Consider the following 19,791-nt stretch of genomic DNA (forward strand, 5'->3'; position numbering starts at 1 on the left):
CAGTCTTACTTTAAATTCTCAATTTCAAACCAGTCTACCACAACCAGATACCTGCAGTTGGCACTTTTGGCGCCATTTTTAATTTAAGCTTCAAAATATACTTTATCATTTCTAAATTGCTTTAGGATTTTCCTTGTGTTTCACTTTATTACTGTTTGCGTGCAGCATAAAAACTTTACACATTGCCACAAATTATGCCGGATTGCTTTGTGCCAAGCTACAAGAGGGATAAAGCATAGTGTTATTTAGGGACTTCAGTGGTTAACCTTGACAAGGATTGCGATTATATGAAGTGGGTTCTCACCACCTTCAACTAATACTCCAATTTCTTACAATGTAAGTTCTTGTTTTAAAGGCCCTCTTATGCACAAAAAGTATGAGGAAAAATGAATGAAAAGGCTCATCTGTCCATGTTAATCGACACTACCTATGTAATTTTATAATCCCATACAATAATTGTGTAAAACACATTACACACTTTAATTTACAAAATTAACATTAGGCAGTATCAATGTGTCATGAAAATATTTATATAATTTAAAAATAACTAATTTACCTTGTCTCATCATCATTAGATGATGTTCTTGTTTAGCAGCATCCATATCCACCTCCAGTTTATCTTTGCCTTCTCTCATGTTTCGCTCCACTTGCTCACGTTGCTGCTTTTCCATTTCATCAAGAGCTTTCCATCGTGAAGAATACTCAAACTCAAATGTTCCTGGTTGAGCAAAGCGAGGAGGTTCTTCTCTTTCCCTAATTATCAAGAGTACAAAATTAACTGCTATCATGCTTTATGTTTACCACCAACAAATGCATTAGGATAAATATAAAATAAATCAAAAAAGGTATAATGTGAATACATAACATTAATTGCTAAAGATTAACAGTAATCAAAATGAGGTGTGCATGAGTATTCAAGCAGATATAACAAACATGGTAGTTTTGGCTGTTTTAAAAATGTCTTGTAAACAATTTATATTTGATTTGCTTCAGCCCATTAAATATTATACAAAGAGCTGCTTAAGCCACAGACTTGCTATGCAAGTATTAGACAATTAAATGTAGGCACCTGCTCTTTCAGGAAGTGCAGATCACGTAAATCAAACGCTGAAATAGACTGGGCTGAACAACTACACTGTATTCCAGAGTGTCTTGGCAATGTAGTTGCCTCGTGGGTCCCGTGCTCACTACGCCACTGGAGTCATGCTATCCTGGCTCAAGAGGGGTGAAACCCCGAAACAGGTCCTAGGATGCTTGATTCCAGTCCAGGGAGCTTGTAGAGGACTTGATTTATTTATAGAGCTTCCTTACAGGGTTGCTTGTAAAACACTTGTACCACTGGACTAATAACTCGACTAAAGTCAAGAGAAGAATTCCCCTATTTGGCACATCATCAGGTGAACTAAAAGATTCTTACCCACACCAAACCATTCACTCACCAGAACAAGCACCCTTGTCTTAACCACATGTGGACTCGTAATTAAAAATTTCTATATTTTATTAGAAACAATGACATAATAAAACATTTCTTTATAGCAATCACAAGACAGTAAAATCTGCGCCCAATGTTATAGTTGTTGGACAGTTAGAAAATAAAGAAATTACAATAAAAAACATACAGTAAAAATACATTAAACCAATTTCATCCAAAGAGTCATTTGTAAACACTGGGAGAACACAAGTAAGAAAGATGCTTTCTAATCAAAAAACAAAGGAAGACAAATGATCTAGATCAACTATTCTCATTACACTAGATACTTAGTGTTTGCATTTTCCGGAGAACAGATGTCATTCCGATCTATAGTCTCCTTTACTTTAAAGTTGCGTCGACGCGTTTCGGTGGAAAACAGAAAATAGAAGACCACCTTCTTCAGGACAGTTAATTATGGTCTCCCACAATATAAAGAATCTTCTATTCTAGCCAGTACATCCAAGCGGTAGGTACTAGAGGATTCCTTCCCTTACTTCTCTTTAACGGGAGTGCGGTAAGTTCATAGGATATATAAGGGAACACACCTCTTAATCTGCCATCCTGTGTGTCCGTTTTAAAGTGCGCTCATAGTATAGGAAAGGTGGGACCGGCTAAAATGAAAATAGGGAACAATCCCGTCCAAAAGCTTGTCTCGGGGGTAAGGAAATACTCTATTCTTTTAAGAACATATCCGTCCTAAATATCCATACTTCATTGGCTGATGTATTTGGTTAGATCTCGGTACACAAGTATTCTCGAGATTCCATAGATTTCCCGTTGCAGCACGTGGAAATCTTGAAGCCTTGAAGCCTTGACCTGGTCCCCAGTGAAGCGCGCTTCACTGGGGACCAGGTCAAGGCTTCAAGATTTCCACGTGCTGCAACGGGAAATCTTTGGAATCTCGAGAATACTTGTGTACCGAGATCTAACCAAATACATCAGCCAATGAAGTATGGATATTTAGGACGGATATGTTCTTAAAAGAATAGAGTATTTCCTTACCCCCGAGACAAGCTTTTGGACGGGATTGTTCCCTATTTTCATTTTAGCCGGTCCCACCTTTCCTATACTATGAGCGCACTTTAAAACGGACACACAGGATGGCAGATTAAGAGGTGTGTTCCCTTATATATCCTATGAACTTACCGCACTCCCGTTAAAGAGAAGTAAGGGAAGGAATCCTCTAGTACCTACCGCTTGGATGTACTGGCTAGAATAGAAGATTCTTTATATTGTGGGAGACCATAATTAACTGTCCTGAAGAAGGTGGTCTTCTATTTTCTGTTTTCCACCGAAACGCGTCGACGCAACTTTAAAGTAAAGGAGACTATAGATCGGAATGACATCTGTTCTCCGGAAAATGCAAACACTAAGTATCTAGTGTAATGAGAATAGTTGATCTAGATCATTTGTCTTCCTTTGTTTTTTGATTAGAAAGCATCTTTCTTACTTGTGTTCTCCCAGTGTTTACAAATGACTCTTTGGATGAAATTGGTTTAATGTATTTTTACTGTATGTTTTTTATTGTAATTTCTTTATTTTCTAACTGTCCAACAACTATAACATTGGGCGCAGATTTTACTGTCTTGTGATTGCTATAAAGAAATGTTTTATTATGTCATTGTTTCTAATAAAATATAGAAATTTTTAATTACGAGTCCACATGTGGTTAAGACAAGGGTGCTTGTTCTGGTGAGTGAATGGTTTGGTGTGGGTAAGAATCTTTTAGTTCACCTGATGATGTGCCAAATAGGGGAATTCTTCTCTTGACTTTTGTCTATTGGTGCTCTACCCCTATTTGTGGCAAAGAGCCCCTCTCTTTTACGTTGTTATATTCTAATAACTCGACTAACAGTGCCAGTTTCAACTAAGTGTGGGAAGAGATGGTAGTAGCCACACTAAGAACTCTTTAGATGTCCGTATTCAAACACTAAATCTAAAAGATAGAAATTGCGCAGTCTGTGGCCTAAAAACTGGACATACCAAATAGAACACACAGGACAGGGTGGGACATCTTTTACCAGGCTTGTGTAATATTTCCGTTCAAATGGTTTTACCACAGTTTGGTGGAAAGAGCATTTGCCAACTAGTTGATAAAAGTAGTACAGCAAGTATAAGCTTTTTCTTAAGTGCACTAGCTGATCAATAAACGGTGATCACTCGAGTAACCTATTTCTGTGAAAACCACATCTTTCCCTCAAAGTTTTGTTATATGGAAAACAGTTCGCTTCTTTGCAGGGGTCTTAGATTTTGTTTATTGCTATTTTTGCTGTTGTCTTTACAACTACATCAAAACACACAAGATAATGGACGGAATGTTGCACATTAGCAAAACATTCACCCCTGTCACAGATCTGGGTTTAATCCATAGTTATTTTGCTCACCACGCCACCCCAGTTCAGACATGTCCATATGCAAATCAGTCTTGACCCTGTGCCTCATGAGAACAGTCCAGCCCGAACTGCCAAGCCAGGTCCTCCATGGACCGGAAACAAGCATCCTGGGACCTGTTTCAGGGTATGTCACCCTTCTTCAGCCAGGCTAGCTTGAATCCAGTGGCACAGTGAGCAAGGGACCCACGTCTGGGCGTACCCATCCCACTTAGGGCGAAAAGTGTTACAGCAAACAAATGATGGATGGAACGCTGACAATGCAAACATTCTCCCCCAATCAAAAGACCTGGGTTAAATCCATTGTTCTTTTGCCCACTACACCACCCCAGTTTGGACCTAGCCATATGCAAATCAGTCTTGACCCTGTGCCTCATGGGAACAGTCCAGACCGAACTGCCAGACCAGGTCCTCCCTGGTCTGGCAGGGTCAAGACTGATTTGCATATGGCTGGGTTCAAACTGGAATGGCATGGTGTGCAAAAAAACGATGGATTAGGCCCAGATCTCTGTACTGGGGTGAATGTATGACATTGCTCTGCATTCTGTCCATCAACTGTTGTTTTTGAACACCACATTACAAGCAGCTGCCATTGCTGGCGCCCCACGAGTCCTGTGAGCATTAAGGAAATAGTTCGCCAAAATGGTAGGGGGTAGGGCGGTCAGCCACAGTGAACGCGTGCATTGTGAGCTGCTAACACAGAAGCGGCCATCATTGCTGGCGTCTGTGTACATTAAGGAAATAGTTCTCCAAAATGGTAATGAAAGTTTCAGAGTCAGGACGCATGTAAAAGGGAGAGTCCTCATGGGAGGTTACAAATAAAGACAAGGCGGTACGAAGGAGGGGCTAACAAGCCTATCAACGAATCAGAAGCCAGCATTTGCGAAGGAGAATGACACAAGCCAATGACAAATAAGGGGTGGGGCGAGTGTGCGGGGCTGCAAGTCCATACTCAAATACAGTATCCCTCGCAGAGCAGCGCATGCGCTGCCCAGGCTCGACCTAAAAACGAGGCCTTTTTAGGCTTCAAGGCAACATATTTATGCATAGATGCACGGGCAAAGACATTCTTTTACTAGGTTTCCTTGACAGCCAACAATTAACATAACGGTGTTCAAGGGTGTACATTCACAGAGGGGAATTATTCAAGCATTTATGACTTGACTTCCTTTTTTAGGTCTCGCTGAGTCAGCGCGCATGCGCTGGTCGGAGAGACTTTAGTAAGAGAGGGCTTCAAAAAATGCTACCGCCGGCTACAGCTTGCAGTGCATGTGCGCGGACTAGCTGTGGCCAGCGGTAGCATTTTCCCCCCCAGATTGTTAGCCAGCTTGCTAGAACGCGCACCAAGCACGCGCGCATCTCTTGCGTGTTTTAGAGCGTCACCGCGATCACTTTTGCTTTCACAGCGATCGTGATCACGATGACTTTCGTGGCCAATGCTTGTTCGATTCGGTTTTGAAGGCAGGAGTCATTCCCATTGACTTCACTTCGGGCATGTTTGGCCTTTCTTCTTCGGTTGTTCCTGGTTGTATAATGTGGTGACAGTACTTCAAGTACCGGAATGCAATGCGAAAACCTGGACTTAATGAGCTACTCACGCATGTTTCTGGTTAATTTGAGAGCTCTGCAGCTAGTCTCCTGCAAAGACAGTCACCGGAACGTTATGACCGCGACACCAAATCGTCAAAATAAGCTAGGACAGCTGTCGGCCAATCCCTGAACACATCAGGGTTGTTGGGCTGGACTTACCCAATCCCCTTTATACAAACTGAAGTCACTGTACAGCTCATGTTTCCGACCCCTTCATACCGGTAGACTGAAAAAAAACGTGTTATTTTTGTGTTTTGCCTGTGACCCTACCCCCATTGAAATAAACCAGGCTTCACCCTGCTTGGATTTTCAAAGCTGTTCACGTCTTACAGAGGAAATGTTGGAGTAATCACAAAGTTTCTTGATCGCGTGTTCTTACTCTCAGTACACCATGGCAGGTAAGCTGCTTGGAAAATCTCTCCTTGAGGCAGAGGGAGGCGCTGAGCAGGTACCTGGAGGGCTGACTTACTGGGAAACTTCAGATGAGTCACGTTCTGCTGATATCTTCATAAACTGAAAACTTTCTACACTTTCACAGTCTTGTGAACAGCACCAGGTCATCTTTTTACTGCAAACATATAAATAAATTCTTCTTGCTTAGAAGCAAATTCAGTGTGTTTCTTAGAGGAGAGTCTAAGGGGTAAGGGGTTGGTGCACAATTTTCAAATTCTGGGCTTGGGAGAGCGAATGCATTTTGGGAGTTGTAGTTTTGGTGTCACTGATTGCACGAAATTTACTTAACTACCACTTTACCATGGTGAGTAGAAGGCTCGCTTTGGATTTAGAACCGTGCATTCTTCACGATAAGCACCAGGTAATCCAGGACCAGGAGAGTCAAAATTGCGAGTAACAACTCCAAAGCAAACTCCAATAACGAATGTGTTATCGGATAACTTGGGGCAACTTGACATCTCTATTAGGAAGAATTATCTTTATTCAAATTCACATAGCTCCTATTTCGTTGTGTTCCGTTGCGCGGGGAAATTAAGTGATGTTCCCAAGATATCACAGTTTTCAAGTGGTGAAAGATTTGAATACAATCTCCGGTCTAGCATTCCTTATTTGGCAATTTAAACTCTAAACTAGGCCACCTTGCTAGAACATGTCTCTACTCACTCGTTCACCACTGTTCGAAGAAAGGTGCACAGGTACAGAGACGTCTGTTACAGATCCCGGCGCCCTGTTCGATCTCAAACAGGAGGAATAGCCCCTCCCCTCCTTCGAATAAGTGATATGTGCATTTTGCCATGCCAAACTTCTGCCTTCCAGACCATTGTTGTAACTTGAAAAGTTGTGCAACTCCTTCTGCAAACATCCCGTGGCCGCGCGCAGGTGCTGGGGAGGAGGGGGCTTGGGATAAAAGCCATCTTCCCCTTCCTGCCCTCCACTGAACGGGAGCATCGTGTGAGGAGCAGACGAAGGCTGCTGTAAGCCGAGACTCCGAGGTCTAACCGCACCTGTCTGCCCAAGCGTCCTGCAATGTCCTCCCTTCTCGTGGCCTATGCAGCCCTGCTACTTTTCCAGCAGCAAGGTGAGCGTCTCACCGAGGTTTTACTCACTTCAGTGAGCTAAAAAATCCGCAGGGAGGACTGTCCATCCATCCATTCAGCAGTTGTCTGTTAGGAGTCCCCTCCCACGGGGAAAGCGCTTTTATCTGGTCGGTGTGCTATTAGGAGAACTGAAATGTACCTTGATGTGTCCATTTGACCAATATTTCGAGGTTTGGTAAACGACGGCGCTTAACCCAGCGCTGTGATAGGTTTATGTGCAACTGGTGTGTAGCAGAAATGTAGCCCACTCCCCTTCCATGAGTGGGAGTTGTTGTGGGTAGCATGTTCACGTTTTTGGTCCATAACAAATCATTATTTATGCTGTGGAATAAGTACCACGGCTAAGGTGCTGTAGCCTCAGGGTGACTGGAATTATGTGATTGTGCGGCTGCAGCATTTGAATGTATTTATGGGGGTTCTCAAGTGGTTTAGCCAGGGATATCTTAAGGATTTTGGGGGCCAGAACAGAATTGTTTTTTGAGGGCCCCCGATCAGAACCGTTTTAAATTTATGATCCATTTTCAGCTTGTTCATGCCCTCTTCTGCTAGGTCACTGGCAGCGCCCTCGTCCAAATACTAAATGTGTTTACATCTAATATTCAGGGAAAGTGACGCGTTTTCAATATTGTAGAACAACAGCAGCTCACTAATATTACACCAATAATCTCGGGCACCCTCCCATTCCTCATATAGGATGTCCTGTTTTGATCTAAAAGAAACATTTATGGGCGTTCCATGAAATATAAATGCAAAATTTCTCAGCAAAATGTCTGTGATAGACTTTCATAAATAAATCACTGAGAAAAAGTATTTAAAACAATCTCTTAAAGAAATATTCACGGTCACCAGGGCAAACCTTTGCAGAACAGAGCTGGATATCAGGGAGGCCTGGGCCAGAGCCCACTTTGCCTATGCCTTAAAACGTCTCTGGGTTCAGCCTGTATTAAATATTCCTACAGATTTCATGTAAGGTCCTTGCTCAGATGGACGTAAAGTGACTTCTCGTGCTGCCTGTGGATTGCAGTGCAGCCCCTGACACTTTACAGATGTTCGCTGGTCACTTTTTCTGTTGAGTGATGTATGCAGATAGGAGAGGAGAGAGCTTTGCCCCAATGTCCTCTTTTGTCTAGAGCAGAAACCAAACATTCTTAATTTTCAGATATTTCTGCAGGGCGAAAAGAATGTTTATTTCTTCGATATTGAAAAGGTTTTGCTTTTACTGGGACCATTGAGGTGGCTTCGTCACCCAGATTGGTTCTTCAGTGCCGCACTGTTCCAGTGCCTTGCTGTAGAGTTACTAAACCTATTCATTTGACGTCTCCATGCAAGAGAAAAGGTAGCATTAGGATTACGGCTTACAGTTTTGCATTATTACAGATTAACACAGACAGAAAACGATCTATTTTACTATCTGTATTTATTTTTAAATATGGATAGAAATAGAAATTGGTTTATTGTTTTGAGTGATTCTAAATGCTGATAGTCATCACTTCCAGGCCAATGGTTGTCTCGCTTGATTAGGTAAGAAAGTAAAACATGCATTGGCATAGCCAATAGGTCTCGCTTTTGGGACCTTCTAAGTATTTAGTTATGCAGCACAATATCCTTGGTGCAACCACATCAACTGTTGCATGGCTAAACACTTATAAGGTCCCAAAGGCGAGACCTATTGGCTATGCCAATGCTTGTTTGGTGGGTGTCGTGAACCATCCCCTGTGCAAAATCAGGTATGCAACCCAAGAAGTTCCTGGGCGTGGTTGCCGTCTTCAATTTCTGGTTTCCTTTTGGCGACTGTGTTAGCTGGAACATAACTTCTTTTGAAATAAGGTCCGCCTTGCCCATTTGTCCCCCCACATTTCCTGTAAGGCGAGTGGGTCGAATGTGAATCCAGAAAGCTCTTCAGGCTGCAAAACTACTGCTGTTGGTATATAACCATTTTGTTTTGCAGCATGAAACCTTTCCCGGATTCAAATGGTGTGAATTGATTATGCAGCTGTATTTGCCTTCTTGGGGATGATGTGCTAAAATGTGGGTGAATTTGCAAACAGGTCTTCACTGTATATCTCTGGATGTTCACAAGGTAGCGTTTCATGAAGGTGTATTTGTAGGTATGTGTGCGGTAGATCATATTGTGTCAAGGCAAATGTTACGAATAGGTATGTTTGCCAGGAATGGTAGAATTGCACCCTTGTTTCTTGTTGAATGCGCCCTGGGCAATGTAGCGTATAGTTTACCTGTCGGTGTAGATTTGCAGCTTGAAGACTTTCTGGATTCACTATGCTGTGCATTATTCCGCCATCTTGTGGTTGGGTCCGGAATCGTAGTATTTTCTCTTTTTTTCGTGGCCCAGGTGGGAGGCGACGTCCCACCATTTCGTGTCCTTCGTGACGTCGGCACGCTTCCTGCGGAAGCGCCCACCTTTGGTCGCCATCTTTGGATTCTTTCTCTTCTTGTATTAATCCGGTTTTCTCAGTTCTTTTGTAAAGTGTTGTTTATCATTCACCCTTTGCCTCCGGTCTCATCTTTCTGGTGGAGAAGGGTGGGTTCGCTAGTGAATCGAGAAAGTCTTCAAGCTGCAAAAACTACACCGACAGGTAAGAAACTATACATTTTGCAGCGTGAATCTTTCTGGATTCCCTATGCTGTGCATAGACTTTGTAGCGGATTGTCCTTATTGTGGTGGCTGGGTGGAAGATGAGCACTGGTTACTGAATATGTGTTGTAAGACCTTCTGTCCCACTTGCGCTTCTTTGTTCATTTGAATATCCACACAGTAGTGCTTGGTGAATGTATGCACTGAAGACCCCTTCCAAGAATCTCTTCACTACGAGAGGAGAAGAAACTTTCCCCAGTTTCTCCTCTTGTGTAAGCCACCACCGCAGCCAAGTGCACCCTCATGGATGTGTACCTTAATCCGCTTTGTAGCAGGTGCGTTAAGTACTTTAGTACTGTTGATTCCATTGTGACCTTCCTTTTTTTTTTTTTTTTTTTATTTTATTTTACATTTTTTACAGTGGTGGAAAAAGGTTTTGGCGATTTAAACTTCATAAACAGAAATACAGAAATATATACAATGGATAAAAAATAAACAGAAAAAGAGCAACAAAAATACATGACAGTTGATTATAGAAAACAACTTATTAATTTGCTAACCAATCCTGAAATGGGGCCCAGTTTTTAGCAGCAATTAAACGTCTTCTCCTTCCCTGAAACTTACGTACAGCAGTTTCTAACTTAAACCAAGCCAGCATCCTGGCCTGCCAATGAAAGAAAACAGGAGGTTGAGGATTTATCCAAATAGAGGTAATACAGAGTCTAAACATTGCCATTGCAATGAACAAAAAGGAACGAAGATATCTTGATCTGGCAGTGTCCATGGCATATTGATAACCTGTAATCACCATTTCAGCAGAGATTTTAATTGGGGATTGAGTTATCTGTGTGAGGAATATTTCAATTTGCTTAATGAAGAGTGATAATTCAGGGCAGTCAAAAAACATGTGAAGAGAATCCGCAGATGGGAATTTACATCTTGGACATAACGAACTTATAGCCCCAGAGGCGATCCCCCATCTTGATATTTTAGCTGGGGTATAATAAAGGTTAAACATAGCCATATAGCTTTGAGTACGGAGAGTACCCGAAACAAAAACAGTCTTGGCTAGCATAAGTGGTACCTTTAAATCTATAGTAGGTACCCCAAATTTAACTGCCCATTTGTTATTAAAATTCGAGAGATCGTCTGATAGTTGGGATAACAGAGTTTGATACAATATGCCAATTTTGGCTTGTTTTTTAACCAGTTCAAATATCAAAATCTTGTCAAACAGTGCTGAGTTTTCTAATAATTTTTTCCCGAGAAAGCTTCTAACTTGTAGATATTTGAAAAATTGGTTAGAATGCAATTCAAATTTATGTTGTAAAAAAGAAAAAGATGCTAGCATGCCAGAATCGGCTAGATCGCCTATGTCGGTAAGGCCTTGCAAAGCCCAGACAGCAGTTATTGAGTCTTGAAATATCACTGGAGGAAGTCCGGACGCATTCAATGGAGTATAAAAGTTGATTTTATAGTTAGAGAATAATCGGCGAATTTTTTGCCAGATCGTGAACAAGGCCCAGGCTACCTTAAACCTCGTTTTTTTAAAATAGCTTGGTTCTAAAATACGTGTTAGTATCCCTTGCGTAGCATTACCTAATGAAATTGAATAGATTGAAGGAGCCAAAAATGGCTGTAATACCACCTTCTTACCAAATAGTGGAAAGGCAAAGTGTTGAATCATCGCCGCCCAATAATAGAAGGTAAGATTTGGAACTGACCAGCCCCCGCGTTCTTGCGGGAGATAAGTCCATTTGGCAGCTCGTCGTGGCTTACGATATGCCCATAAGAACCTCTGACAGATTCTTTGTGCCTTTATTAAAGTAAGGTTAGAAACTAATAGCGGGATAGATCGGAATAGATACAAAAATTTTGGAAGTACCAACATTTTAAGAACGTTACAGCGCCCAAATAGGGAGAGATGGAGGTGGTTCAGCCGTTCTAGTTTATTATGAAGCTGGTCGATGATAGGAGAAAAATTTAAATCTGAAATTTGTTCTACATCCGACGATATCTCAATGCCTAAATATGTCGCTTGTGAAACAGTAGAAACAGTTGTTATTGGCATAGCTAATGATTGCAAGATTTGAGTTTTTGAAATATTTAATTTGTATCCAGAGATTGAGCCAAATTGAGCTGCTAAAGTCTCCAGCACAGGAAAAGATGCAGTAATATTATTTGTTAGCACTACTATATCGTCAGCATATGCCAGTGTTTTATACTCAGTGCCATGAACGATAATCGGAGAAATATTTTGTGCTTGTTCTATGAGGGATAGAAAAGGATCAATATACAAAGCAAAAAGGAGAGGGGAACAAGGGCACCCTTGTCTGGTGCCACGAGTAATAGGAAAATAACTCGATTCCTCTCCTGAGATGCGAATTTTAGCGATTGGGGAAATATATAATGTTTGCAAGGCAAGAATGAATTCAGACGGTATCCCTTTCCAACGAAGAACAGCCCAGAGATAGCCCCAGGAGACCCTGTCGAACGCCTTCTCGGCGTCCAACAGGATCACACCCAGGGGAGATTTTGTAGTCTGAGCCCAATCTAAAAGTGCAATAACACGCTTGATATGATCAGTGGTGTCTCTACCCTGAATAAAACCATGTTGACGAATAGAAACTAATGGAGAAATAATTTGGACGAGACGAAATGCTAAAACCCTGGAATAAATTTTGCTGTCAGTGTTAATTAGTGCTATAGGCCTATAAGATGCTGGATTTAGTTCATCCTTTCCTTTCTTTTTGAATAATACAATGGTCGATTGTCGCCAAGTCTCGGGAATGACCCCCTTCTGAGCAAGCTGAAAGACTTCGAGCATCTGTTGTTTAAATAAATAAGAGAAAGTTTTATAAAATTCAAGATGAATGAGATCAGGTCCTGCGGCCTTGCCAGAGGACAGAGATTTTATGGCAGCTTCGATTTCTTCCCAACTTATAGGTTCGACCAAGATTGAATTCTGTTCGAGAGCAGTCTTCCGAGTTTCAAAGGATTTTAAAAAATGATCCAATTGATTTTGTTGTTGCTGAAAAATATTTGGTTCCTCAGTATATAAGGTTGAATAAAAATCCACAAAGGTGTTTAAAACACCATTGGGTGAGTCTTGTAGAGTACCCCATCGGTCTTTAACCTTTGTTATATGACTAGCTATTGTTCTTTGTTGTACTCTTTTTGCCAAAACCTTGCCTGATGCTTCACCAAACTCATACATAGATGTACGAAATTGAAAATACTTAATAGCTATATCAGCATATAAAGGATCAAGAAAGTTAGCCTTGGCAAGAGCGACCGCTTTCTGAGAAGTGGTTAGATCGCCACCAATACGGATGCTAGTGCTTAGATCTAGCTCAGCTTGTTGGAGTGCTAAAGCCCTATTTTTAAGATTTTGCTGCTCGGTTTGCCACCGATAAGACGCAATTCTCTTAGTTTCCCCGCGTAGAGCAGCTTTAAATGTGTCCCAGACCAGGCCTACCGAAGCTGAATTACTATTAATTAAAAAAAAGTCTGGAATCCAAACTGACATCCGTTCATGATAAAGTTTATCCAACAACAGCTTCCTGTCGAAAGTCCAAGATCTGATATGGTGCGGAGGCCGATTCCAGGAAAAACTAAAAATTATGGGATTATGATCAGATATGGTCCGTGGGTCGAGCCTTATCTTAATAGAATTCAGAACTTCAACAGAAGCAAAGACGTAATCTATACGAACCAATTTTTGATGGGGTATTGAATAAAAGGTAAACCCGTTAAGTGCTGGATTGCTGACATGCCATGTATCTACTAGACCATGCTCACATATTAATATACGAAGTGCTTTATAAACCTGAGGTTTCCTACCGATATAATTAATCGATTTAGTGATATCTAGCCTACTAGGAATATTGATATTGAAATCACCACAGAAGATTAACGGGTGCGGCCAATTAGCTAATTCTACATTTAGATCCATTAAAATCTGTGGATCATCCAGATTAGAGGCATATATTGAACAGATCGAAAGTATAGAATTGTTGATGAGCAATTCAGCGATTAACCATCTACCTGTATTATCTTGTTTAGTTCTCTTGAGTTGGGCAATTCCAGCTTTTGCGATGATAGCAACGCCCCTAATAGTGGAGGTTTGTCTGGTGGTAACCACTAAATCATAACCCAAAAATTTAAGATAATGCCTGTTGGACCAAGAAATATGAGTTTCTTGCAAGCAGATCAAATCCACTTGCATGACTTGCATCAGCTTATAAAATATCCTCCGCTTCTTAGGATCATTTAACCCACAGATATTCCAGGTTGCACAGGTCAATTTACAGTTTGCCATTAAGCCTAATAGAAAAAGAGAACATCATACATATCATACATATAAACGTATACACACTTTGAAAGAGATTATATAGGATATACCACCAACATATCAAAAAAGAGTAAATAATTAACACTTTAGGAGAGATTAAAGTCCCCCTGCCATGCATCTTACTTGTATGGCCAATCACCTCAAGTATCCACCACATTATCACCCAGTGACCCCACCCCCCCCTACCCACCTTCCAACCCCCCCTCCCACCCCGTTGCCCCCCCCTACCCTTTAACCAATAACGGGAGCTCAGGACCAAGGTCCCTGTGATGGTTGAGTGACCTTCCGTTGTAGTTTCTCCTTGATGCACCATTGGGAGTACCTCTTCCATTTTCCTATGTAGCACTTTGTTGTAGGCCTCCTTGCCGGAGTACTGCCATAGTATTTGCTGGTAGTTTTAGGTCTTCAGGAGCCATGCTGCTAGGCTGAGACTCTCTGGTTCTGGGTGAAGCACCCTTCCGTTTTGCATTGTTAACAGGTCACTTCTCCTTGGGAACCTGTGTGCTGGTTCTTGTGCCATTTCCACGATCTGCGAGAACCAGGACTGTCTGGCCCACGGAGGTGCTATCAGTGTGATGTTGCTGATTCTGCATTTGCTGAGTACCCTGTGTATCAGTGGTATCGGGAGGGGGGGGCGTATGCAAAGCTCTTTGACCAACGTATCCATAGCGCATTCCCTTGGGACCGGTGGTCCGGTTGTCTGGATGCGAAGTGTTGGCATTTTGCATTCTGGTGTGTTGCAAATAGGTCTATTTGTGGAGTACCCCATTTCTGGAAAAGCTTCTCTATTTCCTGCTAGTTCAGCTCCCATTCGTCGGAAGCAGACGTCTGTCTGCTGCGCCATTCTGCTTCCACATTTTCCCTTCCTGGGAGATGTATTGCTAGTAGGTCTATTTTCAGTGGGATGGCCCATCTCCAAATTTCCTGTGCTAGCCCCGATAATGGTACGGATTGTGTTCCTCCTTGTTTGTTGATGTAGAACATGGTGGTTGTGTTGTCTGTTTGGACCAACAGCCTGTTCACGTACAGCTCTTTCTGAAAGGCTTTTAAGGCTAGGAATATAGTCTTTAGTTCCAGGTCGTTGACGTGTCTGACCGCATCCTGGTGCGACCATAGAGCCCTCACCTTGAGCTTGCTCATGTGTGCGCCCCAGCCCAGCTGGGAGGCGTCCGTTGTGATGGTCACTGTTGGAGTTAGTTGTGTGAATGGCTTCCCCTGTGATAGATTTTCCTTCTTCCATCACGCTATTTCCTGATGCACTGAGTGCGTGACAACCACAAGATCTTCCCAACTCCCTGTGGCCGGTGACCATTGCTGCTGGATCCATTCCTGGAATGGTCTCATGTGTAGTCGAATATTTGGGACTAGGTGGATGCATGACGCCATCATTCCCATTCCCATTAGTTTGCTCGCCGTCCTCAAGGTCAGAACTTGCCCCTTGCTGTACTTACGCGTTTCCTTCAGTATCGCCAATGTTCTCTTCCTGCTGGGAACACCTTGGCCTGAATGGTGTCAATCTCGGCCCCTAAGAAGGTCTTGATCTGCTCTGATTCTGTTGACGATTTCGCTCAATGGATTGAGAAACCCAGTCTTGTCAGCGTTAGTATGACCTGCTGGATGTGTAGTCTGCATTGATCGTACTAACTTGCCTTTACCAGCCAGTCGTCGAGACAGGGGTATACGTGTATCCCTTGCCTTCGTAGGTGTGCTGCGACAGCAGCTAGGCATTTTGTAAATACCTTTGGTGCCGATTTGGTGCTGATTGGAGGTCGAATGCCAGTGCTGTAAACTGGTAGTGGCTTTGATTGATCACAAACCTCAGCAGGCGCTTGTAGTTGATGGGAATGTATAAGTATGCGTCCTTTAAATCTATAGTAGCCATTAAGTCTCCTTGCTGTATTTGTGCTATTACCTCTTGAAGTCATCTTGAACCTTTGTGTTCTTATGAATCTGTACAGGAACCTTAGATCTAGGATAGGTCTTAGTGTCTCGTCCACCTTTTGCACTAGGAAGTAAATGGAGTAAACCCCTTTGTTTCTTTGTTCCCTTGGTATCACCTCTATTGCCTCCTTGCTGAGCAGTTCTTGTGCTTCTAGCTGCAAGAGCGAGAGTTCCTTTGCTGAGTATGCCCCGTTTCTTGGTTTTCTGTTCTGGGGCTGTCTTCTAACTCTATACAGTATCCTTATTGTATGATGTTTAGTATCCATTTCTCCGATGTGACCCTTCTCCATTCCTGGATGAAGTTTTATTCTTCCCCCCTACCGGTGTGGAGTGTTCGAGGTGCTGTTTGTCTTTGAACGTTTGGCTGGAGTTTCCCTTTATGTCCTTCTGCCCACCCCGAGGTGTTGCTAGGGTGGGGGCATTTTCTTTGATGAAGTCACTTGGTTGAGGGCGGTTGTCCTCCTCTCCGTGTTTGTCCTTGTCCATTTCCGCTCCCTTGAAAGGACTGTCCCCGGAGCTGGTGCTGCTAGCTCTGCTGCTGCTGGCTTTGGTTGTTCCCTTGGTAGCCTTGCTGGAACGTTTGGTGCGATGTGGAGGGCGCGTTGCCTCCCCTACCACCCGGTCGTGGGTGTGCCCCTTCTCATTCCCCTGAAGTGCAACGCCGCCATGAACCTTGCAGTTTGTCCTTCTTAAGCTGTGTCAACTTGTCGTCGACTGGCATTGCTCTCCATTAAAAGGTGTGTTTAGGGTGTTGCTTTGCACCTCTGGCTTGAATCCCGAAATTCAGAGTCATGCGTGTCTCCTCAGACACTCCTTTCATCATTAGCCTGCTTGATGTTTCTGCCGCATCCAATGCTGCTTTTAGGCATGTATGCGCCATGCTTTTTTCCTACTTCTACCAGGTGAATTGCTCTTTGCTGGTACTGTTCAGGTAGATGTTTTAGGAGCGGTCCTACTTCATCCCAGTGTTGGTAAGCGTCCCTGTTCAGCTGATCAGGGTGTTGCGTTGGAGTTAGCGATGGATTGCCGTATTTCTCTCCACTTTCCTACCTGTGAGATCCATCCTCCTACTCTCCTTGTCTGGAGGTGGTCCGGCATTAGTGGGTACATTGGCCCTCTTCCTAGCCGTTGCTGCAATAATGGGAGTCGGCTGGCACTGAACCTTGGATGGATGGAGGGTCCTGTGAAGAATGTTTGTATGTTTTCTCAGTCATAGGGGTCACCGCCTTGCATGTTGCAGGCTCCTTAAAGGCCTCTCTTCCTTGATCCAGCACACTGGTGAGCATGGGCAGAATTTAGCTCTTAGTTTGTTGTGGCAGTAGAGTTTCCAGAAGGAAACAAGATTTCGGCTTCTCTTCTTCCATTTTCACCCTATAATCCTGTGCAGCCTTATGCACGACCATGTTGTAGACCACTAGGTCGTCTGGCGGCGAGGGCCTCGAAGGGTGCGTGTCTACCCCTTTTTCCGGCGATTCTGTGTCGAGTACTTGCCAATCCATGTCTTGCGCCTCCGAGGGTGTCGAGTATCAGTAGGATTGAAAGTCTTCGTCGCCTTCTCCCTCGAGATAGTAGTCTTCGTCCCAGATTTCCTTGACTGGTTTGAGGGTTTTCGGCGGTTCCGCGTAGTCTCCTTCGACCGCGGGCTTCGGCGGGATGGTGTACTGGCTCATCTTCTCAATGTCCTTTTTCCGTTGAAGGATGCTCGCCATTTCGGCCTTCTCTTCTTGCTCTCCCTCTCGGCGGCGTGTTCAGCGTTGAGGGCTAGAGCGCTTCTTTTCGTGGCCATCAACGACGAAGTCTGCCCTTCTTTTCTCGGCGCCGAGGTGTTCTTTGAGGGCAACCTTTGACGAACTTTGTTTCACGAAGGCTTTCGCCCATTGGGAGTCCTTTTTGAAGGATCCGCTCGGTTGAGTGTCCCTGGTAGCTGTTGCTTTTGTCGAGTGTTTCAACGGCAGAGCTGCCTTCGAGGACTTCGCTTCACTTCTGTGAGTGTCGCTCGGGGCTTTTGCTTCACCCTTTCGAGTGTCGCCTGAGTGTTTAGGGGTCGACGACTCCCTTACCTCCTTCGACATCTTCTTATGGACCTAGACGACCTCTTCTGGTCCTTTGGCGATGTTGTCCTCCTCTCCACTGGAGAGGCCCAAGTCTCGGAGCGATGGAGGTGGCCCTGCATGTTGTGGAACGCCCTTCTCTGCCTCTCCCTTACTCGGAGGGTCTTCGGTGGAAATGCCGAGCAGGCGTTGCAGACTTCGTTGCTGTGGTCGAGCGGCAGGCAGGTGGTCGAGTTGTTTAGTTTTCTGCCACTGGGATAGGCAGAATCAGAAGGGTCGAGGGTTCCTCCGGGTCCAGATAAGAAGTGATCAGTCTGAAGAGACACTGGATGTCATGGGAGGACCCCCCCCTTAAACTTCACACGACAGTGGTTGGACTGGAGTGGGTACATTGAGATGGACGATTTCATCAACTGAGAATGCCAAAGACAAGAGTTGAAATCTGCTCCTCATTGTGAGAAAGTGGCTCTGTATATACTGTTCCCTAATAGGTACAGGGTGTACAGAGTCCACAGTCCCCCAGAGGCTGATAGAGGTCAAAGTTAGGTATGACCTTACTCTCAAAAGTGGTAGCTTGGTCGAGCAGTAAGGCAGTACCAGAGGACAGTGTAAAGCATTTATTGTACACACTCAGTCAGCAAATGGTTTCACACACTCAATAACTGAACTCTAGGCCAATGGGTTATAGATATATAAAATATATGCTTGTTTTATTTTTAGAACCACACAGGGGGTAAAAATATACTTTCTCAGAATGCGAGGTTGAATATAAATACTTTTGTCTTAAGCAATAAATGTGTAAACAGTCACAGTTGGTTGCAATAAACAATCCTATTTCCTAAACATAACAATGCATTGAGCTCAATGGTAAATTCAGGTTATTTGTAATAAATTACTTTTCAGATTACTTTTGGAATTCCAGGTCTGGCTCCTAGAACCAGCCTTGGGTCAGTATTCAGAATCAAGTGATGAAAGTCGACTTAATAACTAATGATTTTTAAATAATATTTAGCTATTTCAAAAGTTAGCACTTAGAAAATATTTCAAAGAAAACATTCAATGGATCTCTATGGCAAGAAATTCAAATTGCAGGTAGAGTACTTTATCGTTACTTTAGTAATCCAGGACAGGGTGCCTAGACCCAGGACTGGGGTCCTTATCAAAAGCAGGTAAGTAATTTCGTTTGCAGAAATGGTACGATTTTAAAAGAATATTTCAAATTTGCAAAAATAGACACTTAGAAGAAATTTCACAGAAAAGCAGACAATGGTTTCCTATGGGAGAAAAATGAGTTAGAGGTAAGTATAGTTGTGAACACTTTTCAGGGTCAGGGCTGGGCACCAAGATCCAGCACTGGGAGCTCACCTAGGAGCAGGTGAGTAAATTCGTTTTTGTCACTTGGCTGATTTTTGGTGAATTTTTGCAGTTTTAAAAAGTTCACACTTAGAAGATTTTTGAAGAAAAAGCCAGTCAATGTTACCCTATGAGGAAAATGAAGTTAGCGGTTTAAGGGGAAGTACTCGACTGGCAGAGTTGAAATTCCGGGCATGGACTCAGGGGTCCCCCGGGGTCAGGTAGGTACAGTTGGTTCACCCTCAGCGGTTTCAGGACGGCCGGGTGCAGAGAGAGTTAGGCCCAATGTTATCCTATGAGGGATAGGGGGGCCTTGGTTGGTGGCTGCTGTCTGGCAAGCCACGCGGCTGTGGGAGCTGGGCTCCTGGTCACTCACTCAGGGCAAGTGGGGAAGTAGGTTAGTGTAGAGAGGGCACTGCCAGGGCCACTCGGGCGGCTGGGTGCAGGGTGCTTTTGAGCCTTCGGGTGCTCAATGGAAATCAATGGGAATGTTCCGGT

The 19,791-nt window shown here is 43.4% G+C and overlaps 1 protein-coding gene across 1 annotated transcript in view; it reads right to left on the reverse strand.

The window, feature by feature from the left end:
- PSPC1 (paraspeckle component 1) overlaps positions 1-19,791 on the reverse strand; it is a 315,433-nt gene that overhangs the window by 252,647 nt on the left and 42,995 nt on the right. The window contains exon 4 of the mRNA XM_085621553.1: positions 557-753. Coding sequence (XP_085477679.1) covers positions 557-753 — 197 coding nt within the window. The remainder of the gene's footprint in view (positions 1-556; positions 754-19,791) is intronic.

This window comes from Triturus cristatus, chromosome 8, assembly GCF_964204655.1.
Source record: "Triturus cristatus chromosome 8, aTriCri1.1, whole genome shotgun sequence".
NCBI classification, from domain to species: Eukaryota; Metazoa; Chordata; class Amphibia; order Caudata; family Salamandridae; genus Triturus; species Triturus cristatus.